Genomic DNA, 24,082 nt, shown 5'->3' with positions numbered 1-24,082 from the left:
GTGGCAGCGCGTAAGTGCCCTGAGTCAGGGCACCATTTGGAACCTTGGTTAGTGGGAGCTGTCTAACTTGGTCCCTGGATTGGCCCATCGATGAAGCACTGAAATGAGCAGCGTTCCGTGGATCAGGATATCGGTCAACGATGCAGAGTGTAGTATCGGTGTCACCCTTGCTATCAGCCTAACTATATAGGAACTAGATACAGCAAACCTAGCACTTGAACTTAAAATCCTTGTCTTTAAAAAGGACTGGCTGTAACTGCGTAGCCATGAACGTCATTTTCTGGCCATATGCATTGGGAATTTGAAAACCAGGAAACGCAAAGTGCAGTTCGATTACACAAGACAAACAAGCCTACTACATCTACAAAGTTAAGCGCGCCAGTTTGATCCAAACTGCACTCCCCGTTTGGACTAGGCCAGTAACCTCTATCCTACACTCAGGCCAGTAGTCCTCTCCACCAATGAGAGCGCTCGCTTAAGGTCGACGAAAGCTAGGGAAAGCTTCAAATTGTCAACGTAAAGAGAGGCTCTCTCAGATGTAGGACGGTGGCTTACATGTGCTGATTGGTATCAGCAGAATTCAGATGAGAACCGACGCCTACCATCATTATTAAACACCGCACGGTGACATAAGGCGGCAGTGAACGTGACGAACCTCCATTCACCCCACTGTTAATGGTTATTCCGTTCATTTCTGAATCAAGAGACACCACGCTGTGGTTATAATGGCTGGAATAATCATTGTAAACATTGATTGTGAAGCTTGGGCTAGGAGACGGTGGTCTGCTCTGTGAGGTCGAGGGTCTGACTGAGATATCAAGGAGCCTGTTAAGTGATATCATGGATGATAATTTTAAGAACACACTGGTTTGAGTATCATCTTCGTCTTCTTCTCCTCCGGAGATTGCGATTTGATTCAGCATCGCAAGGACGTCGTTGGCTTCTTGTTCAGTTTGTACATCCATATTAATGCCTCGGATAGTTTCGTTCGGAGGAAGATCTCTAACTGATTCACTTGTAAATTATGGACGCGGGAAAAGAAGCATCGCACCAACCCAAAATATTGCCTTGATCAAATGGATGCTTAGTGCTCTGCGATAGACTGCGGGGATGCTACATACCTCCTACCACATCACGCGGACTCTCCTCAGAAAAAGAAACATCGCCTTGTGCGGACCCTCCTGGGCTTCCTGAAGCTAACCAACAGAGTCGGCAAGGGGAAATCGCTCTTTACTTCTGACATACCAAAGATATCTTCCGTACCCGGCAGCAATCGTCTGGTCAGGTCTTCCGAAGTTCTCTGTGTCGCTATTCAAAAGATGCCCGTTGTGGGACTAGTCGACTTACTTTGATAGCCGCATAATTCCGATATGTGAATTTATGAAAACGCTTGGCATCCGACTCGCGAACGAAAAGGTTTACAATGAACTTGCGAAAAGATTTCCTCTGTGCCAAGATTTGGTCTCTGAGTCCTACCAGGCTGTGGAGATAGATAAGGAATGAACCAGGTCATCTGGCTGGTGGAAACAAAACCCACTCATCATATCGATCTCTATTAGACATGTAGGCTTCATGGTAGGTAGCTTTGTCAGTTGCTGAGAGGCGCGGTTCTTCCAACAAGCCGGCGAGCTCTTTCAAGGCTGCCAGTGATAATTGTAGATAATGCTCGCCCTTTTCTTGAGGTGTCCGGCCCTTCAGCTCGATAACAGTCATGGGCGAGTTTGCAAATTGACTCGCAGGACCTAGATCCGTGGCTACTCGAACTGTCGTGTTAGACCTTGGGGGATCCATGTGTTGACACTGAAAATGATCGGGAGTTGGTGTGGTAAAGTTTCGCGACAACCGCCGTAGTTGCTTATGAGACCGGTCAAAGAGGACAAGCGAAGGACAAAAACCTGATTTAAGAATGTCGCGCAGGAAGATTTATGGGGACATGACCACTGATAGCGGCTGGTGGATAAAATGCCTACTTGGCGCTTGAACCTTGTCTATCATGTAATCAGCGAGGGAAAAAGTGCAATATAATTTTCTGTCATTCGGATAAAAGCTGCTTATCAGGGTACTTCGCAGATGCCCTAGTAAATATGAATTGTCGAGTGCTTGAGCGGTGATAACTTGTCATGGGGTCGCTGTAGGAGGTATTTTACTATTATGTAATTAGCATATTACTTCTGAAGTCCGCGAAGTGCCGGGGTCCGAATGTCATTTACCCATGCTCTGGGTTTGCAATTGTGTGGACACTGATCTGAGATCTGAGAGACGGCCTACATAAGCGGGTACTTAGGCGACAGTGTCCTTGAACTATCCCAAAAGTTCGCTCTGAAGTGTCTCTCAAGACGAATCCAAACATAGATAGGCTGGCACCACACCTCAGGCTTTAGATCTTAGGTAATGATGCCGTTAAGTTAGGCCGCGCATCTAACGGGCTCCATGCAACATTCTGCTATTACTTACATATATGCACATAATTAGAGCCCGTTCAGCAACCGAAATTTGAACGAAATTTGCCAACCCAAAGTATTGGAAGTGTCTGAGATGTAAGCGGAGTCAGAAACCAATCGGTAAGATTGATCGTTATTGATATGTTATCACAGTATAACATGGATCCAGTACTCACTATGCAGCCGCTGTTGAATCAGCCGCTGTTTGCTGACCCAATACTTGCTAACAGTCTTATTCCACAGGGACCTCTCATTACTGCTCAGCTGCTGCCAGGAGCTCGACAAGCAGATCAGAGTTGCCAGGCGCGAGCCGCAGTCCGCGAACGCATGCTTCGTTACATCGCTCTTCTCGTCAATATACTGCTCGCCGCCATAACACAAGTCTTCCTGCAACAAATCCCGGACGAGCCTGAGCCCTATCACACCTCTGCGCTGACAGGGGAAGAGTGGGTGATAGAGCTGATTGTTGGCCACCCAGAGCGCATTCGCTGCGAACTTGGCGTAAATGCCCACGTCTTTGAGAGTTTGATCAATGACCTTCGAGGCCTTGGCCATACGGATTCACGATACGTCTCGCTAGAGGAGCAACTGGCCATTTTTCTATACACGTGTGTGACAGGATTGACTGTCAGACACGTCGCGGAACGATTTCAGCGATCAAACGCTACAATTTCTCGGTACGTTGTATGATCTACTAGTATATTTCACACCTGATACTACTAACTCAACTCTTTTGTAGGTATTTCCGCAAAATGCTAGACATTTTTGCATCCAACCCTTTCTACGCTACGCATGTACACCTTCCTGCTGAAAACGCACCCATCTCACGCACAATTCGCGACAACCCGAAACGTTGGCCATACTTCCGCGATGCTATCGGAGCAATCGATGGAAGTCACATTCACGCATTTCCCCCCTCATCCACCCGCCACCTTTACTATAACCGAAAAGGCTTTGTCTCTCAGAACTGTCTCTTCATATGCAACTTCGACCTCAATTTTACGTTTGCTTTGACTGGGTGGGAGGGGTCTGTTACAGATGCACGACTTTGGGAGATAGCGCACAACGATGGCTTAAATATCCCCCAGGGGAAATATCTTCTTGCTGACCTTGGGTTCCCATCATGCCGGGAGCTATTAGTTCCTTACCGTGGTGTTCGCTATCATCTGGCCGAGTGGGGTCGCGCCAGCGTCAGGTAAGCTTCTAGCTCATTTTTTCTTTGTTCGGCTCACTCAATACCATTTTGTTTTTAGACCTGAAAACAAGGAAGAATTATTCAACCTTCGTCACGCATCTGCACGTAATGTGGTCGAACACATTTTCGGTGTCGTGAAGCGACGCTTTCGGATCCTTCTAATATCCCCTGAGTACAAAATCGATATTCAAGCCCGCATTCCCACAGCGCTTTGCGCTATTCATAATTACATCCGCGCTCATGACCCAGATGAAGCGCCTCTGCCACAGAGAGCTGTCTTCAATGACAACCCTGCCCATCAAGGACTCGGACAACTTCACAACGTCGATGATCACGCTCCGAATGACAGCGACAATGACGACATAAGCGCAAGTGTATTTCGAGATCGCTTGGCGACGCAGATGTGGGACGACTATCAGAGTATTTTACGCGAGCGAGACTTGTTAGATGTATATCACTTCTTAGATATTGACAAAGACTTGGAGGACGAGGAAGACTTAGATGAGTACTATGGGAACGATGATGAGAATGATGCATAGATTCGTAGCAAACTTCTACTAGTACATAACAATCAATGGAAGCTATGGACGTGAGAAGATAAGCGATACAAATGAGCAACACAAAAACAAGTGATGCGAAGATGATTCGTGATGATGGCAACATTACAACAGCCCCAAATCCTGCCTGTTTGCCTGCCGGATCATAGATTGCAAGAACCCCAGACGCCTCTCAGGCTGGATGACCAAGTAAGAACTACATATTGTCGGGCTCCTCATGAATAGGTTCATGAGGACAAGTGCGTCATCTTCTGATAAACCCGGTTCATTTTGCATCATGACGAGGGCCCTCGTTCTTTCGTCCGACACCCGAGTCTCATCAGTAGTGGTGGTCAGCGTCGTTGTGAGACTGTCTGTGAGACGGTTTATGGAGCCCTGGAGGTTCATGAACGCAGCGGTGCTGGCAGCCTCCTTGGCAGCCTTCTTGCTTGTGCCTGCATGCGAACTAGAAGCGCCACGTGAGATGCTGCTGGGTGCCGCTGACCGCCACGGCTTTTTTGAAGATGATGCCACCGAAGTTTCGATGGTGGAAGGGGGTGCCGAATGCGAGAGAATCATGTCGGAATGAGAACGTTTTCCTGTGCTAGAGGAAGAAGTGGGGGCAGGGGGGATGATGAATGAACTTCCAGCTACAGGTGGAAGGGCAGACACGTTCTCATCCCATCTAAAGTCATTGACACCCCCTGTGCTATTGCCAGCCATGTTGCCGACATCACCATACGTGCCTGGGGGGGCAGCCATGCTCATCTCGGCAGCCACTGGTACCTGTGCGGCTAATGAAGCTGGGTTATAGGCGGCCGTCCCTTGTGCACCACTACCGCCTGGTAGAAGGTCTTGCATGGCAGCATAATGTCTCCATCTGCTATTTTTGAATGACTTCATGGTCTTAAGCAGAAGGTGAGCACCAGACCGGAGACCAAAGTGTAGTTCAATACATACCTTATTGCTGTTACTGGCGTTGATATACTCGTCCCACATGCTTTCTGCGGCTTCCCCCTGAATATTGGCACCATTCTCATTGTCCCAGTGACATCCTGATCGAGACCGGCGATATTTATCGATGGCGCTGTATATCTGTTTCAACTATAATATGTTAGTGATGGTGGCTGAGCGGTGTGAGACTCAGATGGATGTGACATACCGATGCCCATTTGTTCTTGCAGTGCTCCATTGTCTTCACAGGGCCCCGCTTCCATAGTGAAGCAATATCTTTTGAAGCTGCAAGGAGTGTCGCATCTTTGAAGGTGCTTGATCCTGCGATCTTGGATTTCTGTGTAATGAGATACTCCAGGAAGCGATCGGTCTCCTCTTCAGTCCAATAGGCCTTCTCTTTTGGTGCTTTGTCTTCTGGTTGCACCATCTCTAGAAGTTTAAACTGAGTGCAGATGATGAAAGCAGCGATAGTCGCATAGATGCGCTTTCGCTGCTGAGGATCGACTTGATATCGACTGATAGTGGTCATGGTCGGAGGGAGAGTATTTTCAATCTCCGTCATCGGCTTCTATGGTGCCGCTCCACCATACTGTCACACATTGGCAAATTTCGTTCAAATTTCGGTTGCTGAACGGGCTCTTAGCTACTTGATTCTGAAGTCCGCGAAGTGCCGGGGTCCGAATTACCCATGCGGGTTGCTCGTGGGTCCATGTTTGTTTCAACAACTTTTTTACTTCTATTTTACACCACAGCTCAGAAGCTTTTCTGAGGATGGCCCAGTCTACCTCTGCTACTCGTTCCCATCTTTCTGAATACGAGATTTGGTGGAGGGACCACTACAACTTCCTCGAAGACAAGGGCTACAAGCTACGGAATCGCTATAGTCCGGACTGGGTGCCCTCTTGGACAAATACCAACAAAACTCCCATAAATTGCGAGGATGGAGTCAGGTCGCCAGTAGGTGCCGTCTGCCTTTGCTGACAGCAACCTTGCTCACTGTGTGTCCTGCAGCACTATCGTCTGCTGGATGCACGCCGCACTCATGATGGCGCTCGCGTGTCACTGAAATCTATAGTCGTATCGCGACACCCATATGAGATAGAGATTGGTCGCTATTTTTGTGGCTCACCACTCAGCGAAGATCCAGCTAATCATTGCGTGCCGATATACGATGTTCTGAAGGTGCCCACCGACGATGATCTTGCAATATTGGTTATGCCGTTACTTCGAGATGCTACAGATCCCTTTTTCGACACCGTTGGAGAAGTTGTTGATTGCATTCACCAGCTTTTTGAGGTAGGGGCTAGATCTACTGTGTCACAATGTCTTCTTTCTTACCTTTGAAGGGGCTGCACTTCATGCATAGGCATCACGTCGCTCACCGGTACGTATACAAGTGGCTCGAATGACTTGTTTGGTGACCTGTACACAGTGACTGTATGCAGCTCAACATACTGATGGACGGCAGCATGTTCATTGATGCATGGCATCCAAGCGATCAATATATGTCGGAGGACCTCAAACACCCGGCGAGGCATCGTACACGTACTCAATCTCCCCCACGATACTATTACATAGACTTTGGTATCTCCCGCAAATATGAGGCGTCCAACACCAACCCATTGGAGGAACCCATATTTGGTGGAGATAAAGAAGTGCCGGAATTCATAGAAGACAATCATAGACCTCGGAACCCCTTCCCAACTGATGTTTGGTACCTTGGGCATGCTATTCAAGAAACATTTCTCGACGTAAAGTGCAACAGTGGCTTCTCATGTTTCATACTCTGATTTGGACAAAACAGCGCTACTCAGGTGTGGGATTCCTGGGCGGTCTGGTGTCGGACATGATGCACTCGGATCCAACACAACGTCCGACCATGGACGATGTTTTTTCTCGATTCCAGGTTCTACGTCAGGGCCTCAGCAACTGGAAATTACGTACTCGGGTGGCTCATGATGAGGAGAGATCTCTTTTTGATTTACTAGCACATTGGGCCCGTCGCATCCAGTACATAGTACGCAGGATTCCTCCAACGCATACCTTGCTGTCATAGAGCGGACTTCTTTATTACCAGTCTCCTACTAGTAATGCACGAGTTTTCTGCCTTTGAGTACTGCCCGCATTATGGAGTGCAAGGCGTCATGCTGACTTGACGCAGCAGTGTCAGATGCGACCAACCATCTGCGCTGCCCTACAATGCAACATTTTCCTGCCCAAGTATACTTCAGAGGGAGAAGGGTTGATCCCGTTCAAATGTGTACATAGTTATCTGTGCGGGAAGAATTTTGACGTGACTGCACAGTTCATTCAAGATACAGTTTCCGTGCCTAACTTCATGAGTCACGGGGAGCATGTCAGCTGACCGAGGCCGAGCCAATATGCTCACCCGTGCATCAGTTATGATATGAACACACAGGCGCCGCTATCAATTTATATTACACTGCTATAGATGTCGAGGACTGGCGCGGCCGAGCGCCGTTACGATTTGTACGTGTACGGCGTATAGGCATTAGCGCTCGCAGCGTCTTTCGCAGGAGTTAAGTGCTTGGGTCGGCGCATCGGATCCGACGTACGTCACGTACCCTCTTCGCCAGCTGTACATTGGAACTTACCTCGGGCCACTTCGAAATTACATAAGTAACTGCCAGGTGGCACTGGGGGCACCTAGTAGTACCTGCTACCAAGGCCTCCAAGGCTTCTGTTGGACCACACCGAATTGCTATAACATCGGTTTGCCGCACCTGCAATTTGGATGACGTGGAGTTCGCACTCGGGTGACCCTCATGTCAGTGTTATCCCATGTGAGTACTACTATCAGTCCAAGTACTTGTATGAGATATAAAAAGTATAGTACTTGTTGGCAACGTTGGCGTGCAAACTTGAATGTGTACTTCATTTATAAAGCCATGAACAATGTTAATGATCCAAGTCGAATTCAAACTGTGGGTCACTTGCACGTTGGTGCATGCTGTGGGGCCTTTTTTCTTAGCCTCTACTAGAATACTCAGAGCCGAAGGCCCCAACTAAACGCCCATCTTGATTATACCCCGCGTACTACACGCAGTGTTACGAGATCCGCTGCATGCTTTCATGATCCAGTGGTTCCACCAACTGGTTTGGCCTACGAAATGAGGTAAACTCACATGGTACTGTATAATTTCGACCTTAGGTTCGTGGGAGTTTCTGCACTGCATTACCTAATGGCTTTGTGACAGGTTCGTCTCTCGAGGACAGCTGTGACAAACTTAAAATAAGTTCATAAGGTTCATATATACATGTTCAGTAGGATAATATATGTACTTTCTACACACAGTATAGCTCAAAAATGACAATAAGGAGTGGAAAAAGTGGTTAGGTGAATGTTTTCCTAAAAAAACATATCTCAAAACAAACATATCATATGTTATGTCACAAAATTAGGTTCGTCAACCCAAAAACAGCTGTGACTGTCACAAAAAATAGGTTCGGTTCATCAAGCTACTATTGGTTACCACTCGCTCGTGCAGCACCACATTTCGTGCAGTCACGCAAATGTCACGGAATGTCACGGAATAGTCACACTGTCCGATTTCGCAGTCCGCTCGACACGTTGTGGATTAGATATTAGGAAGATATATACGAGTGTACCAGTGGCTAGTATGCAGTAATCTAATTGAATATGTATTGCGAGTTGCCGGAGTAATGAAAAGGGAGACTATTAGGATGCCCAGACAGCAATGGCTGTGATGATGTAGATATGACAGGAGCGGTTGTTGAGAGTACAGCGGGGCCAACATGATGTAGGTGGTTCGGATAAGGAATGGGGAGAGATCCTTGCATTTGCGGAAAAAATGGTGGCTGCGGGTAGAACATATTGTTGGCTGCCGTGGGGAGAGAAGTACTTGCTGAAGGTGTTGAGTTTTCATTCGAAGTTGGGTTGGCAACGGCAAGTCGGCAACAGGCCTGCCAGTGCGTCGTTTTGAACCATATAGCGCCGAAAATCGAGGATTATCTGCAAGGGCTGTGCGAGTGTCAGGATCTTCCAAGTGAGCTTTGATCCGTGCAGCAAGATCAGCGATTTTTCCGTCTCTCGAGAGTCCGAGTGCTCCGGCAAGTGCTTCGAGATCTTCTTTCCGTTTGTATGATGCAGCACTGCGAAAACTGCCATGAACACCAGTCAAGGTATCCTGGATGGCGGCTTGAATGCGAGCCTCTTTGGTGGGATCTCGGGGACCTTTCCGCTTCCCACCGATTCGAGTGCGCGCCATCCGTGCGGCAAGTAGACGCGTCCAGACGCGTTGCCACCAACGCGTCTGAGTTGAAACTCCGCTACGACATCGGACAGCAGGTGACAATGGAAGTGACAAAAGCCTTTGTCACAAGCAAACATTTATCTCTCTTGTTTCTTGTCCGAATGCATCCGTCTAAGCTCGTAAGATGTTCTTGTGTATTATTATTTCAAATGGACATAGTAGCTTGAAGATTTGTAGTAGGAAAAGTGTGGTTTTGGAGGATGCACGAAATGTGGTACTGCACGAGTGAGTGGTAACCAATAGTAGTACAGTCTTCCAGAAATTGGGTGTGTAGTATAGCCTGTATTCTGTTCTTTACATATCATGAAATTTTAATTGTGAACCAACTTAAATTTTTGTGTCTTTGGTTTACCGGTCACGATGCGCTGTTCCGAAAAAAAAATACCGGCGGCGACGGCCTAGCCAGGCTGCAGGAAGGAGCAGGAGCAGGATTGGAGGAAAAGGCAGAGGATGCTGTGCACAAAGACCGCGAGCTCGACAAGTCGGAAAAAGATTCACGCCTTTCTCCGATTACACACCTCCCTCACGTAGTCTCCCTTAGGCAGACCACAATAGAATGAAGATAGTCGTTCCTTCTATATTATGTCCCTCGCGTGACGTTGGGGCCTGACTTTTGCAAATTTAGTAGAACAAGCAGGTGCGTTTCGACTCGTGCTTTGACCTGCGCACAGCTCGACACCCCCAGGTTTGTAACACAATAGGTAGAAGGCCACTCTATTGTTCCACAACAATGTGCGATGTGGCATTACTGCTAGCCTACCCACTCAATATTTATCGAGTACAACGTTCTCCGCGCTCTCCAAGCTTAACTATCTAACGATCAGAACCAGAATGCGGTACCCAACTCCTTCATCGACCAAGCCATCCGAAAGTTCGCGGGTCACAAAACATCCTTCTCGAACCTCAAAAGACAACGCCGCGCCCTCTAAAGGTGTTCATGCTCGCAAGCAAGTCCTCAAAGCATTCACTAGACGTGCTTCGCATTACGATCCTCTACCAGTTCGTGCTTCCTTGTGCCCTCCCGAGTCCTAGCAAATTCATTAGCTGTCATTTTTATAGCCACGCATCACAGTCCACGGATTACCTGGTTATACTGGCGGCATCCTGCCACCCGATGCAGTAGACCCTCGCCCAACCGCGGTGACCTTAAACAGCCTCGAATGTATTCGCACATTAGGTATGACATCACTATTTCAATAGAGATGGATTCAGCTAAATTGATGTAGGCGATGGTGCTTATGGTCATGTCATACTCGTACGAACTCTCAATCATCCAAACTCACGGAAACTGGAACGCCCGGGATCACTATTCGCCGTGAAAGTTCTCTCCAAAGAAAGGATGAAACTGATCGATCAGGTACGTGGGACTTCACTGCATCATCTTCCCGACAATAACCTTCCACACAGAAACACCCTGCGGATACTAATGCCGAGAGAACACACCTGTCGGAACTGTCCTGGAGTCCCTGGGTGAACGGTGTCGTAGGCGCCTTCAGGGACGAATCGAACCTTTACCTCATGCTCGAGTTTATACCGAGCGGATGCTTCTACGACGTGATTCAAACGCGCGGCCCCTTCGATGCTGCCACTGCCCGGTTTTATTTCGCCAATATCGTGGCTGGACTGTATTTCCTACATGGAGAAGGAATTATTCATCGCGATCTCAAACCGGCAAATATCCTCGTTAGACCCGATGGGTATTTGACGATTGCAGATTTTGGATACGCACGTCGAGATGATGACGAGAGCGGACCAATCACAGAATGGTTGATGATCGGGACGCCGATTTACATGGCTCCTGAGGTCTTATGTTACCAACATATGACAGGTCGAAGCGTCGACTGGTGGGCGGCGGGCGTCACATTGTACGAAATGATCACGAAGAGAACGGTCAGTACCATTGATTTCTAACCCGCAAGATTTTCTTATATTTTACCCGTTTCTTTCAGCCATTCTTCGGTACAGATGAAAATAAAATATTCAAGAGGATCTCCTCGGGGAAATACAAGTGGCCCAAGGGCCTCCGCGTGGGCGCGTCACTCAAGTCCATCGTCGCAAGTCTCCTGAACACGACAGCCGAACATCGTCTGGGTGTCAATGATTCAGTTCTCGAACACCCATGGCTCAACAACATTGATTGGGATAAGATGCAGGCTGGTCGCTACTTGGTACGTCCCTCGTGTAGGTAAACGAAAATGCTATATCTAACAGATAGATGGCGTAGGCCCCTTGGATTCCTGGAGTGCCTGCGCCCACCCAGACATGGCTAAGCAAGGGCCTGCCGCCGCCGCACTGCATCCCTGATCCTGAAAGTTTTCCCACCAGCTGTGCACCGCGAATGGGATGACCGTCTACCCAGGAGGAAATTAGCTGTTTAGCTGAGTTTGGCTACCATATCTCATTTATTGTCACTTGTCACTTGATGTGACTTGCCTGCGTTGTTTATACCACTGTACATTCTCCGATAGTTACACAATTCAAACCTGCTTATCTTCATGTCACAGGTATCGAACCACTTGAATTTTGTGATCACAACCAGATGTGGCTAAAGCCTGAACCGCAAAACGTGTATTACGACAACAATATACATACAGGCTGACGACCAAAATTCAAGTTCCAATGGATCGGATCGGATCATATGGAACGAACGAAAGTAATAGAAGAAACGGAGGCGCTGGAGGAGAAAATTCAGCCTCCATGGTTATTATCAAATATATTAAATGATCAACGTGATTCGCAGGAATTAGCGCTGAATGCATCTCTGCGCCACTTCGAAATTGACTACTACCTTAAACTGCCAGGTGACAGCCAGTTGGTGTGGGACGAAGAAGTCAACAGCCCGAGCGCCGTTACGTGTCGCAGGAGCAGCCCGTGGCAAGTAAGTACCTGTGGCGCCCTCCTTCGACCTCTGGCGCTTTCTCTGCCCCAGCGGCACTTGTAGTGCCTGCTAGGCAGCCTACCCAACGCCTCTGCTGCACCAAACCAAATAGCTATAACCGTAACACCCGTTTGCCATCCGGATTTTGGATGATGTGGAGTTTGCACTCGGATCACCCTCGTACCAATGTTATCTCAGTGAGTACTCGTACAAGGGTTACTACGAACATCACTCAGTGCAACTATATGATAAATAATACAGTGTTGGCAACATTAACGTTGCCGTTGGCAATATATAAAGCTCCGAACAATAATCCGAGCAGAATTCAAGCTGCGGATCACTTGTACGTTGGTGCCATGCTGTGTGCCCTCTTCTATTAACTTAGCCTCTACTAGATAGAGCCGAAGGCTCCAACTAGACGCTCATCTTTATTACATCCCGCGTACACATGTAGTGTTAAGTACCAGATCCGCTACATGCTTCCTGAGTTCTGATTCACAGTTGTTCCATCAATGTTTAGGCTATACAATGAGGTAAACTCACCATGAGCTTATCACGATGCAGGCCAGGCGCCTGAAGCATTGAAGGTTGGTACTCCGTCAAATAGATCACATTTCTATCTAAATACCAGGATCGAATTTGCACCCACCTTTGTTGCTGCAATGTCTCGTTTGCCTGCCAACTTCCTGCGCAACACAATTATCATCAGTAGCCAGGTCATCATCCTGGCTTTTGGGTACTGATTCCTCGGTGCAGTTCTCTATTATGGTCACCTTGCCCTACCCGATCAAATTGGTAGCTTGTTGAGGCGATACCCTGGAGAGCTGACGATGGTTATTACATTGATAGCAACTGTGCTTTCAGTCTCTGCCGCTACGTATGTATACCCCTTTACTCTCTCTAATTTACCATTCAGACAGAGATGGAAAAAATTCTAGTCTCTTCACGATAGTCGGTCAGAGAGGCACTAAGGCATTGGATGTCGCAGTCCGACTTCTCTCTCATTCAGCTGAGCGCTGGAGTTGCTTTGGCCAAGGGATCTCCTATGTGGAGACCTAAGTACTTTCAACTGACCACCCTGACGCTATTCGTCTTTGGCGTGCTGAGGCTCTTGACAGCTGGGTAACTCGTTTCTAAGAGTACTGTGCTATTTCAGTGTCTAATCTTGATGCGGACATAGATGGACGACTCTCTTGACGCCGAGCTACTTCCTATGGCCAATACACATGAATGGATCCGAACTTGACATAACTGGAAACGCGTTTTCCACCTTCTGTACGAAGAATTGCAAAAGCAGGGTATCACTGGCAGTGCGTAACCCTACTTTCTGTGACCATTGGTTGCTCATACGACGGACCACCGAAGTTCAGGACAATGCGTTCGAGGTTCTCGACATCGGCGGAATGCTAAGCGGAGTTGCTGCTGCGGGGCATATCTATGGTCTTCCAGGGACATTCAATTTCAATGGCGCAAAATAGGATATATCCACTCGTACGTCCAGTCCCTCAGTTCGCTTGAAACTGTTTTGCGATGCTGTTTATCTAGAGGGGATTGTGCCCACCATTGAGAATTATTCCGGCTCGGATGGTGTTCCGAGTGCCAACAGTACTCGTCTCGGATTTTCTGGTGGAAATGTTACGGTCAACACAGGACCCATACTCGGAAAACACACCAGCGGCCACATCCCTGAAGGCTTCAGCAGGAACTACTCAATGTCGCAGCAGGGTTTGACAGCACACGTCAGCTGCCGGGCCATTAACTTGAACCAAACGCAGTACACTTGGGACACGAACAACTCCACCGTTATCTACGTAAACCCGGCTGCTTCGAACAGCTCCATTACGAGCCTACGCTTGTGGAACATCACTGCAAACTGTGGTACCAGTGAGTCGGGATCGAGGATATCTTGTCTCAAGTTGACTGACAGCTGCTAGATACGCTGACGAATCAGGAATATGTCACTATGGTGGATGTGAATGGAAATGCGAGCCTTTCAGGGAGCGGCTTTCTTCCATCCGTCGTGTGCCCAGGACCGATGAATATGAATCAAATTTATACAAGCTTCAGTAAGCCATTGAAATCTGCCATTGTACTACTCATTAACCGAATGTGTTCCTGCAGCGATCTTGTCACAAGGATTTTTCAAGTATAGTTTTCTCAACGCAAGCGTTTGCGAAGTGGTCCCATTCTTGACAACAGTCCGCGCCGATTATTCCAATGACCTGATTTCTTCCGTTCCCACATCGTGCACATCTTTCCAGCCAGTGAATACCAATTTGCTCTCATTTGTCGCTGGAGTCGCCAGGTTTCAGTCGATCAACTCGCAGGGGCTTCTGAGCAGCGCAATCGGTGACACCTTGTACACCATCTATTCCTCGACAACCAACACATCCATCGACGCCAATCTCGGAAATCAAACGCAGGTTTATCAAGAGCTTGTCAGTTTCACGTCTCAAGGACTTTGTCAAGCACTCATGACTTTCTTAGGAGCAGTACTGGCGTGGTGTGGTCGAGTTCTCTGCCACAGTGAGGCTTTCTAATCCGTTTAATCCAGCCCATGTTGACTTGACATGGCTTCACAGTTCCTTCGCTCGGGGTTTATGGTTGTGGGCAGCTTTCCTGATAATGTCATCCCGAACAACCTCCTCCCTTCATGGACCATGTACATATCGACAATAGGTTGGGCTAAGCGATCGCCGACATATCTTCTAGCCATTCTTCCCATCACCATCATCACCATCCTCACTTTCGCCTGCGCTTTGTACAGCATTATGCAAGCGTGGAAAGAGAGACACATCGATCGCCCCAATATCACCTTCGACGTGTCAAACCCTCTTCACCTCATCATGGCATCCGCTGCTGGGAATCTCGCTCTAAGAAATTTCGACGAGGACGGAATAAACTACAACGAAGCCGTGGAGGTGCGGCTGGAGGAGCCCAAAGAGGACCATAGGGTCAAGAAGTTTATGAAAGCTGGTTCCCGGACCTCGGTGCTGTTGGAGACTACTGTATGATTTTAGGTTCTATCGCGCTATAGTGGTGTCTGTTCTCGGTCGCATACCCATGCTTATTTGTTGACACTTTAGGGAGGTAGATAGAATTATCTTGAAGATGCGAGGGGGTGCTAGTTTACCCACGCTTGACCGCATGTCCACTAGTCGTTTGCAAATCTGACATTTGCGTTGAATGTGCATATCGACAATAGGTTGGACTAAGCGATCGCCGACATATCTTCTAGCCATTCTTCCCATCACCATCATCGCCATCCTCACTTTCGCCTGCGCTTTGTACAGTATTTTAAGTTCGCAGGCGTGGAAAGAGAGACAGACCGATCACCACAAACCCCCCTTCGACGTGTCAAACCCTCTTCATCTCATCATAGCATCCGCTGCTGGGAATCTCGCTCTCAGAAATTTCGACGAGGTCGGGATAATCTACAACGAGGCCGTGGAGGTTCGACTGCAGGGCGATGGTGTCAATAGGTTTTTGGAAGTTCCGAAGGTTAGTCTCCCTCAATAGAAGGAGGACAGTCCTTCCTTCTATACTTCTATAGTCAAAGGTCAGATGATGTCGAGATACCATCGTGTTATGGTATTTGCCTATATACTCATGCTTACTCTTGTCTGACGTATGTAGAACACTTTAGGAATGTAGAACGCGGGCCTCAACGGCACTTTGTTGGCATATGCGAGTGGATGCTGGTTTCTTATGTCACCCAAACTGGGCGGTAGTCATACTCATCATTCTCCATCTCTCGCTACCCCGCAGTGGAGACATCATGGGTTCTCTCCGGGCAACACGATGTTTCAGGTGGCATCGTGTGTTATTTGCATATGTGACGTCCGCCATCGACGTGCATCTAGTACGGAATACAAAGTTTGAGGTTCCATCATGATCAAACCAGGTTCCTGATCAGCACAACATTCTGGAGTATGAGGATTGCACTTCCTCTACGCCCCACCCGATACCTCCTCTAAGAGCAAAGCGTCTGCTTCGCATACACAGGGTCCCTTCTACTTCTCGCATCCGGTTGATAACGGATACATATTTTCCGATACTCGTAACATTTCACCTTGTCACGTTTTTCACACTTCACGTTTGCACTATCCCGACACGCCTTATGCCTCATTGCACGTATGACGTCTTTCCAGGTGTTCCCCTTTGACTCTTAGTCTTTCTTTCACCCTCTCTCAACGAAACCAAGGCACTCAAACTAGTACGTATACTTAGATGCGCATGCATCCTCATATTTTGACTATTGAATTGACTTACAGCTCTGATCTACCGACGCACTCAGTATCTTTGGTTTGATTCTCTACTCGATTCTATTGACTCTGTCTCTCGCGATCGTTTCTTTCCCCCTTCGAACTCGTCTCGCTTGACGCTACACAGTTCGTAGTTCTACAATATGTAGTTATGAAGTACATACACGGTGGAAGGACACTTTCGCGTTTCTATCAATTGACAATGATGTCAGACCGAAGACAGCGTAAAGTGCCTAATATTCCAGTACAAATTCGCGAAATCCAAAGACGCATCCATATCTCATACATCTAAAAGAAAGCACAATCATACAAGATCCCTCCCTCAGAAGCCTAGATTGTAGCACTACCATCTAAATAATAGATCCCCAAACTGACCAACCACTCCCTTCGCACAACCCTGCAAGCCTCATCGACACCCGACCACAAGTAGCACCATCCACAGCCATCGCATTGCCATCCGCCTGTGGTTGAACTTGCGAGACGTGAGAGTTGGATTTGCGCTCGTGGTGGACGACGTGAGTCAGGTGCACGAGAGAGCGCGAGGTCTTTTGAATCGTCTTGTACATATTTACAACGATGGAACGATGGAATACACAGAACACGGATAAGGTGCAGCCTTTTGCACCATGATCAGTGTTGCAAAGAAAGATCGAGTATGATGATCGCATCACCTCAGCCATCAGAGGACTTGGACTTGGAAGGAATTCCCGCCCTCTACGAGCTTGGCTTGCAAGGCATCTTTCGAGCGTTTTCCAGACAGATTCAAGTTGCGCGAAGCAGCAAGTTCCTTGAGGACTTCAAAGTGTAAATCTGCAACAGCGGCCGCCCCCTTATCGTAACAATATGCGAGGTTGCTGGCTTCCAAGTCATCTTGGAGCTCCTTCACGCTACATCTAACCAAAACGCTTTCGATACGGGAAGCTTCCGCAGGGTTATCGGCATACATCTGAGCATTAGCCTTGCGAAGTTTGTGAAGAAGCACTCCATGCCGTTCAATTGCCTCGGCCTCCCAAAGTGATGCCAGAGCTCGCGCGTTCTTGGCTTTGCGATCAGCTAGCTTCGTGAAAATAGCTTCAACGATGACCCCATCAGGCACGTTTTCCATGCCACGCTCGAAGAGCTCTTTGGCCTAGTATAATTATTGTCCATATGAAGTTATCTGAGGTACAAACGAGGTCAACATACCTCTAGGATATCATCGATAATGTAATCTGTATTCGGGTATTCCCCCATAAACTTTTCAGCGAATATGAGACCTGCTATGATAGGATCATCATCGACCTGAGGACGGAGCATTGGCCTGTGGCAGGGCATTGGCCTGGGAAGGGGCATTGGCCTTGGACGGAGAACTGGCCTGGGGGCGCTGATAGGGCTTGAATTTTGGGCGCTTCTTAATGTTCGCATGATTAGACGGATGACTGATTAGCGGGGGGACGAGATGGATCTACATCAACTTCACCAGAACCACGGACGGTATCTTCAGATGATGATGACGATGATCGTTGACGACCGGGGTCAGTGGATTGGGATTGTAGATCATCAGGGGTGTGGATGTCCTGCATAGGAATGCCTGGATCAGTGGCATTTTGACTAGAACCGTCGCTGTCCTGATGATCAGAACTAATGATAGAGCTTGGAAGACCGAAAGCGGCGTCCATGATGGTATGCTCGTGAGGCATGGCGTGCGCATGCTGCACCATTTAAACCCCTTGATCAGCTCTACTTCCGGAGTTTGAAAGACTTACATACTACTACATCGGTTGGCGCTCGGATGCCTGGTCGGCAGACCATGCAGAGGGAGGATGCAGTCGTTCCTTCTGCATACTATGTCCTGACGTTGTCCTGACGCCGATCATCAGGACTGAAAAACTGCAATTACTAATGCCGTTGCCAATTGGCATATCATAGCTGAGTGCGCTGTTCCGATAGCAACCCCATCTATTGACTTCAGCCTTTGATATCGAATCGTTTAGAACGCCACATAAAATGCCTACGCACGAATGGTGGATCATGATCACAGAAATGTCAGAAATGACCCATGATCTTGTTCACGAAACATCATCCTAGGCCATCTCTACCTACCAGGACCCTCGCGCGAGCAGCAGCTCTTGCCATTCGCACTTCAGTGGGCGTTTTCAGAAATTCAAGCCTACCCTACATCTGGACAGGTCCAATCATTCGCTGGATGCGGACGAGCGCCCAGCGAAGGAATCTTCGAAGGAGTTCACATCCCTTGTGAATTAACGCCGCCTTCTTCTCAATCATCTGCGACCCTGCATCCATCCACTCAAACTCGATCCGACTGGATCAGGTGCTTTCTTCTATAGTGATGCGCAATCCGAGTCCGTCTCTGATGCGAAGAACGATACCAAAGTCATACTGCATGTGCATGGAGGTGGCAACGCTCCGGGCACGCATCGCAGCACTTTCCTATAGGCCCGCAACGGTCGCCGAGAACCTCTTTCCACCGGCGTCGCAAGGTCTCTTATACCATGACTTGGTCCCAAAAGGCCTCGACTCACTATCGCAGGCGATAGTACAGGAAATTTAGGTATCAAGAAGGCGGGTGGTACAGTGGAGCTTGTGGAGTATGCACATTCGATGCATGGTAAGTGGACGTTTCCAATATCTCTGCGCAGTCGGACGACGGGTTAGAGGCTTGCAGCTTTTATGTATAGTTGAATTCATCACACAAGGTTTCGACCTCGAATCGTCATGTGATTGATTTAATTTTACATAACATTCGATGCCAATTGCGCCTCTTGGTGCAATGTGGTCTGTCGTAGCGGTAGAGGGCACTATTGCGCTTGCCCGTTGTAGCACAAAAGTAATGGTGTCTGGGTTTGGCCATACCATCTCAGCACACGTTCACAAAATCTAAAGACGCATCCATATCAATGCTTCTAAAGACGTTTTAACACAAACACAATAACACACTCGAGCAAGAGTACGAATACCACCATCAAAACCCTCGCAGCACTACCACCCAAACAACAAATCCCCAACCTGCCCGAGCATGCCCCTCGCAGGACTCTGCTGCGCGTTCACAATCGGTATAGGCATGGCATGCGCAGATTTCTGGGGTGCCGGCGCAGGAGCTTTGCGAAACGCAGCCACAGCCGGCGCAAGTTTAATCGGCGTCCCCACAGTAGCAGCACCATCCACCGCCATCGCATTTCCATCCGGAACCTGTGAAGTCTGTATTTGCGACCGTGACGGGGAAACAGACGCCATGAAATCAGGTGCGCGGGAGAGCGTGAGGTCTTGAGCAGGGTCCTTTGTGCATCACCGAGTCAGTACGCTGCTCGACATCGTAGCATGGATGGGAACTTACAGCCCATTTAACGCCCACCATCCAAGTCCCCCCTAAGACTTCTCCATTTCTCCTGACCGCACGCATCGCTTCCCCAGGGTCACGGAACCCGATTCTAAACGCGTTTACGATCTCCGAATTAGGCTCGGGCTCTGTGCTGGCACCAAGCGAGCGGAAATATTCTACGGTGAGGGAATATTTGTCTGGTGGATAGCCGAAGACGATGATGTAGGTCGATTGGTTCGGGGTGGCTGGTTGGGTATGGTTTTTGGATTGGGAGATGTTCAGAGTGGAGGGTGAGTTTAGGGAGAAGGGCTAGTGAATGCGAGAGTGATTAAATAACAGGGAATCAGGATGTGAGGACGAAACCTACACGCGAAGGAGGTAGAACTGCCCGTTGGGACTCGCCAAACGAAGAACCCTCACGAAATATATCATTGACTGAACTCGTCGGTGGCGCGTCCATGTCTGCGAACGTCTGCCTTTGTCTTGCAGCGAATCGAATTCAGCACAGTGGGATAATAATGCAAAAGTAAACATACGTGCTCGAGCTTTCAAACATCGACTCAGCACCGAAATGCGAAGCCCCACCACGAGTCAAGCCCTTGTTTATCTTCGCCTTCGTCTGCACGACGGGGATTTCATCTGTATTTTGTGCGCTGGGGGACATGACCTATGCGCCTGATTCGTCAGTCCCGTTTCCAAACATGGTGAACTGTCACTTACATTATGTTGTGCCACGGACTGCGTGGACCATATGAGAAGTTAGGGTAGTGAGAGGGTGGTGAAGCGTACCATCATGTATCCTGGCTGGTATTGCGTCCTGGACTGCCCGAAGGTGTCGGTGAGGGACGTGCCGAGGGGGCCTGTGCCACTTGTGCTTCCCCAGGGATTGTGGCTCGTACTTTGTGCATGCGGATGTGGGTGAGTATGGGGGTTCGCACTCGTTGACATCGTTGCTTTTTTTGTATACAAAGTACTTGAGTACAGCAGGAGAGCAAGGACCAACAATTTGAGCAGAGGCTCTTGAGAAGCTAATTTTCCCACACTTGTGTATTTATCTATGAGCACTACCACCACCCGCCTCGCTTACTCCTTACGCGCAGGAACGTTCCGACCTGCCAATCGTTCGGTCCCATCATCTACTTCCAAATTATCTACGCTTTCCCTTCGTACCAATGTACCTGGTTCATCCAAGTTCCCCAACACCCGCCAGACTACCTTTACCCGATCGTTTCATGCATCACACGCGGCGCACGACTTCCATTTCGACACCCACCACTTTGTACAGCGGCTCGAGCGCGAGGGGCTCAACCGGGCACAGGCGGAAGGCATAATGGGTGCCATGGCGGAGGTTATCGACGAGAGCATACGGAATATGACGAGCAACATGGTCACCAAAGCTGACCAGGAGAAAGTGAGTGCCACGACCACCTCTCGCGGTACTGTGAGACTCAACATAGACGTTCAACCCAATCGCCCGTGTTATTCGCTTCCACCAGCATCAATACACTCAGCAAGTCGACTTTGCACAGCTGAAATCCGAGCTGCAGCTTATAGAGAAGAACGACCTAGCTTCTTTGAAGGCTGATAATGACCGCTTGGTTGCGGATATGGAGAAGCTGAAACAGCGACTGCGGGAAGAAATCACGCGCACGCAGGCTGGCGTTCGACTGGATCTTAATTTGGAGAAGGGACGGATGCGAGATGAGAGCAGTGGACAGGAGCTGAAGATCAAGGAGGTGGATACGAGAATCGAACAGGAGATTGCAAATTTGAGGACGACGATTCAACAATCGAAGGTGGGTTCTAAATGTCTATCTTCGTTTGCGACTTTGGATACTGAACCCTTGGGGATTTAGGCAACAACGCTGCAGTATCTCGTTGGATTCGGTAGGTGCAAATTTAAATGGTTGGCTTTGGGCTAACGTTTTGCATTTAGTGACCGGGTGTTCTGCGCTTCTGATGGCGTATCTGAGATTCCGAGTATAACACGGATGCCATCATGTGCCTATTCAAACTCGGGGGGCTTCGATCATGCCAAAGATCGACATTATAACCTAACTTATTGTCGTCCTAGGACACACTTAATTGTATGTCTGACTGTAGATACCACATGGATTCTAGTGGAAATTGATAACTGATAACATTAAGGTGACTCTACCAAACCAACCCAATTCAATTGCTAGGGACAGCACCCGGGATCACATGCTCCGGGATAACGCAGCAATGTTTTCACGGTCAAGTTTCGAGTTGACCGTTAAAGCATGCTCCTTAAATGCCCCACAGGTTCCTTATGTGATTGAATAGGCATCTCATATTCAACAGTTTAATAACAGTTTAGCATCGCCCATCGACAGCTTGTTGCGCCTCGGCACCCAACACATCCAGTATCTTGTTCCTGGACCGCAATGCTGCCCTTCTTTTCCTTCTCACCTCCATCGGCTGCTCTTCGGCTTCGTCTTGGGTAATCAAAAAATCGAGGTAGGCCCGTTCCGCCGGTCGAAGGATGTCGTCGAACGAGTCGTCAGAGAAGAGTTCAGGACCTTCTTCTTCGGATGATGCCTCGAGATTAGTTGTAGGTGCGATCGGCGAGGGGTCCAATGGTCCAGTGGCTTCACTGAGCCGCATTTCTTCGAAATATCGCTGAAGAGCGGTAGTAGGAGGTGTCGCGAATGGATTCTCGACGTCCCAAACAAAGCCAGATGTTGGGAAATTGCCGAATAGATCATCTTCCCGTTCTTCATCATTTCCCCCCAGGGCCAGAAACTCGCCTGCAATTGGGGGCGTTTCGGTGTCTTCAGTCTTGTCTGGCTCCAAGAACGAGTATACACTATCGTCGCTACCGGCAGTCGACGATTCTTCCTTGCCGGGTGACTCGTTGGAGCGCGAGGGCCCCAGGACCACGCGTTGCGTATATTCCTCAGCGACTCTGCGCTTATGGTTTCGCTTCTTTACGAAGTTCATCCCCATACCTGATGCAAGCCCACGGCCAAGGTCCTTAAGTGGTCCAACGATTGTGATGCCACTTGCATTGCGGCTACATGGACGCTTTACATCTACGAGAGCCATCGTTTCTCCTTGGGTGTTACCGCGATGATCATTCTCTTGATCTGGGGATGGGAGTAGAGCAAGTCTCCGATCTTGGTTTGCCTGCCTCTCGTGATTGCGCGTGAGTGTAATACCGAGGACCTTGGCAGCCTTGGAGTCTGATTTACCGAAGGCCTTTCGCTCGGCAGGGGTGAGTCTGTTGGTGGGGGAGAGTCTCAGAGCGTCAGTGATGCTCATCGAAGTAGTGCTATTGGAACGCGTCATGACGTTTGTTGTAGACATATTTTCTAAGATAGTGCGGAGTATAACTGGAGTTGAGGAAGAAATACAAGATATAGCCAACGATTTGTGGTGACCTCTACAGACACTGCGAGGTTCATTTTTATACCCCGAATACTGTGGACGGGTTTGACGGGTCCACCGTGCTGTTATCGTCGACCGTGCCTAAAATGGATCAGTGGGCCAGCTCAGTGGCGTGCGTCTTTGTTCATTACACTTTGATTGCCACTTTGACTGGTGGTCGAAGGTGGTCCACCACTGGTCACCAGTGGCATGATAGTCTCCCCTAGCCAGACCAATCGAAGGAAGACAATTGTTCCTTCGTATTAAGGTGGCGTGATGGGCCATGGCGCATGTTGTCTTGCGTGGCGATGACCCGTGCAAAAGGCTGGAATTCCATTCGCATCTGATACTTTGGTAAGCTTCAACACGGTCGGATACTATCACTCCTGGGAATCTGCAACTGGCATGTAATATGCAAAATGTTCAAAACACCTCAATGCGCTACTTGAATCACCTCGAGAAAATTCATGTGTATGTAGGCTACTTAGAGATGATGTACTGTCCAAGTAGAATAAAATTTTCTTGAGTGTTGCAGCTGCGAGAGACAGAATAGTGGTGATTCGCAACCTTGTATAATCATAAATGATCCAGATCCCATAGATCCTAGAGAGATATTCAAAAAGTTACACCCGGAGCATATCAAACACCTCGTCAGGGTGTCAGAACACAATTTCGATAGAGGCCATTCTCTTGTTTTAAGATGCTATAGACAGAGGATTGACGACATGTATGAAAGCGTGACAGCAGATAGGAGAGTGTGTAAGAAATTCAATCTCCTCCAAGTGAAAGTTGACGGTGCCGCTACTGTGCCG

General features: G+C 48.6%; 9 protein-coding genes across 9 annotated transcripts; 4 read left to right on the top strand and 5 right to left on the bottom strand.

Moving 5' to 3' along the window:
- Window positions 1–359: 359 nt before the first annotated feature.
- Window positions 360–2,130, bottom strand: EDB91DRAFT_1166682 (uncharacterized protein). The gene is made up of 9 exons (XM_041320014.1): window positions 1,538–2,130; window positions 1,348–1,480; window positions 1,246–1,300; window positions 1,122–1,196; window positions 1,056–1,067; window positions 866–1,006; window positions 656–808; window positions 556–598; window positions 360–501 (listed from the first exon to the last, which is right to left on the bottom strand). Exons 1-9 carry the CDS (start codon window positions 1,789–1,791, stop codon window positions 492–494), a joined length of 876 nt encoding a protein of 291 aa, XP_041171186.1. The 5' UTR covers window positions 1,792–2,130; the 3' UTR covers window positions 360–491.
- A 3,767-nt stretch (window positions 2,131–5,897) lies between these two features.
- Window positions 5,898–7,182, top strand: EDB91DRAFT_1061800 (uncharacterized protein; the record flags this gene model as incomplete). The annotated part of the gene is made up of 5 exons (XM_041314479.1): window positions 5,898–6,083; window positions 6,138–6,422; window positions 6,473–6,510; window positions 6,559–6,902; window positions 6,941–7,182. The coding sequence occupies 5 exons, from the start codon at window positions 5,898–5,900 to the stop codon at window positions 7,180–7,182; spliced, it is 1,095 nt and encodes a 364-aa protein (XP_041171185.1).
- A 1,543-nt stretch (window positions 7,183–8,725) lies between these two features.
- EDB91DRAFT_1166676 (uncharacterized protein) lies at window positions 8,726–9,418 on the bottom strand (the record flags this gene model as incomplete). Its single annotated transcript, XM_041320013.1, has 1 exon — window positions 8,726–9,418. The coding sequence occupies exon 1, from the start codon at window positions 9,374–9,376 to the stop codon at window positions 8,726–8,728; it is 651 nt and encodes a 216-aa protein (XP_041171184.1). The 5' UTR covers window positions 9,377–9,418.
- A 509-nt stretch (window positions 9,419–9,927) lies between these two features.
- On the top strand, window positions 9,928–11,922 carry EDB91DRAFT_1166674 (kinase-like domain-containing protein). Its single transcript, XM_041320012.1, has 7 exons — window positions 9,928–10,058; window positions 10,107–10,420; window positions 10,481–10,598; window positions 10,648–10,778; window positions 10,829–11,311; window positions 11,371–11,589; window positions 11,646–11,922. Exons 2-7 carry the CDS (start codon window positions 10,253–10,255, stop codon window positions 11,766–11,768), a joined length of 1,242 nt encoding a protein of 413 aa, XP_041171183.1. The 5' UTR covers window positions 9,928–10,058; window positions 10,107–10,252; the 3' UTR covers window positions 11,769–11,922.
- A 1,945-nt stretch (window positions 11,923–13,867) lies between these two features.
- On the top strand, window positions 13,868–15,867 carry EDB91DRAFT_1264035 (uncharacterized protein; the record flags this gene model as incomplete). Its single annotated transcript, XM_041324472.1, has 7 exons — window positions 13,868–14,183; window positions 14,234–14,365; window positions 14,421–14,737; window positions 14,787–14,825; window positions 14,882–15,275; window positions 15,505–15,800; window positions 15,853–15,867. Coding segments are annotated over 7 exons (1,509 nt in total), but the record flags the coding sequence as incomplete, so codon positions are not given.
- A 968-nt stretch (window positions 15,868–16,835) lies between these two features.
- On the bottom strand, window positions 16,836–18,112 carry EDB91DRAFT_63179 (uncharacterized protein). The gene is made up of 2 exons (XM_041327948.1): window positions 17,750–18,112; window positions 16,836–17,693 (listed from the first exon to the last, which is right to left on the bottom strand). The coding sequence occupies exons 1-2, from the start codon at window positions 17,966–17,968 to the stop codon at window positions 17,244–17,246; spliced, it is 669 nt and encodes a 222-aa protein (XP_041171181.1). The 5' UTR covers window positions 17,969–18,112; the 3' UTR covers window positions 16,836–17,243.
- A 1,217-nt stretch (window positions 18,113–19,329) lies between these two features.
- EDB91DRAFT_63176 (uncharacterized protein) lies at window positions 19,330–20,922 on the bottom strand. Its single transcript, XM_041327946.1, has 6 exons — window positions 20,673–20,922; window positions 20,604–20,621; window positions 20,420–20,550; window positions 20,251–20,365; window positions 19,899–20,192; window positions 19,330–19,840 (listed from the first exon to the last, which is right to left on the bottom strand). The coding sequence occupies exons 1-6, from the start codon at window positions 20,829–20,831 to the stop codon at window positions 19,544–19,546; spliced, it is 1,014 nt and encodes a 337-aa protein (XP_041171180.1). The 5' UTR covers window positions 20,832–20,922; the 3' UTR covers window positions 19,330–19,543.
- Window positions 20,923–20,938: 16 nt separating this feature from the next.
- Window positions 20,939–22,054, top strand: EDB91DRAFT_1166649 (DUF1640-domain-containing protein; the record flags this gene model as incomplete). Its single annotated transcript, XM_041320011.1, has 4 exons — window positions 20,939–21,294; window positions 21,380–21,679; window positions 21,740–21,770; window positions 21,820–22,054. Coding segments are annotated over 4 exons (737 nt in total), but the record flags the coding sequence as incomplete, so codon positions are not given.
- Window positions 22,055–22,217: 163 nt separating this feature from the next.
- On the bottom strand, window positions 22,218–23,490 carry EDB91DRAFT_1350550 (uncharacterized protein; the record flags this gene model as incomplete). The annotated part of the gene is made up of 2 exons (XM_041326075.1): window positions 23,423–23,490; window positions 22,218–23,372 (listed from the first exon to the last, which is right to left on the bottom strand). The coding sequence occupies exons 1-2, from the start codon at window positions 23,480–23,482 to the stop codon at window positions 22,218–22,220; spliced, it is 1,215 nt and encodes a 404-aa protein (XP_041171178.1). The 5' UTR covers window positions 23,483–23,490.
- Window positions 23,491–24,082: the final 592 nt, after the last annotated feature.

Source organism: Suillus paluster (assembly GCF_016628075.1).
Source record: "Suillus paluster strain FC165 chromosome Unknown EDB91scaffold_109, whole genome shotgun sequence".
In the NCBI taxonomy this organism is placed as follows: Eukaryota; Fungi; Basidiomycota; class Agaricomycetes; order Boletales; family Suillaceae; genus Suillus; species Suillus paluster.
The sequence above is the reverse complement of the archived record's forward strand: the minus strand, read 5'-3'. Positions and strand labels throughout refer to the sequence as shown.

Bases quoted from the DNA above. Each gene is read 5' to 3' on its own strand.
- EDB91DRAFT_1166674 (XM_041320012.1), top strand. From the start codon at position 10,253: ATGCGGTACCCAACTCCTTCATCGACCAAGCCATCCGAAAGTTCGCGG. The intron at 10,421-10,480 runs GTTCGTGCTTCC...TCATTTTTATAG, and splicing joins CGCATTACGATCCTCTACCA to CCACGCATCACAGTCCACGG. The intron at 10,599-10,647 runs GTATGACATCAC...AAATTGATGTAG, and splicing joins CGAATGTATTCGCACATTAG to GCGATGGTGCTTATGGTCAT.
- EDB91DRAFT_1166682 (XM_041320014.1), bottom strand. From the start codon at position 1,791: ATGGATCCCCCAAGGTCTAACACGACAGTTCGAGTAGCCACGGATCTA. The intron at 1,301-1,347 runs GTAAGTCGACTA...ATAGCGACACAG, and splicing joins GGAATTATGCGGCTATCAAA to AGAACTTCGGAAGACCTGAC. The intron at 1,197-1,245 runs GTATGTCAGAAG...TCTGTTGGTTAG, and splicing joins GGGTACGGAAGATATCTTTG to CTTCAGGAAGCCCAGGAGGG.
- EDB91DRAFT_63179 (XM_041327948.1), bottom strand. From the start codon at position 17,968: ATGCGAACATTAAGAAGCGCCCAAAATTCAAGCCCTATCAGCGCCCCC. The intron at 17,694-17,749 runs GTATGTTGACCT...TAATTATACTAG, and splicing joins TTATCGATGATATCCTAGAG to GCCAAAGAGCTCTTCGAGCG.
- EDB91DRAFT_63176 (XM_041327946.1), bottom strand. From the start codon at position 20,831: ATGTCAACGAGTGCGAACCCCCATACTCACCCACATCCGCATGCACAA. The intron at 20,193-20,250 runs GTAGGTTTCGTC...CGCATTCACTAG, and splicing joins CAGTTCTACCTCCTTCGCGT to CCCTTCTCCCTAAACTCACC. The intron at 19,841-19,898 runs GTAAGTTCCCAT...TGATGCACAAAG, and splicing joins TGGTGGGCGTTAAATGGGCT to GACCCTGCTCAAGACCTCAC.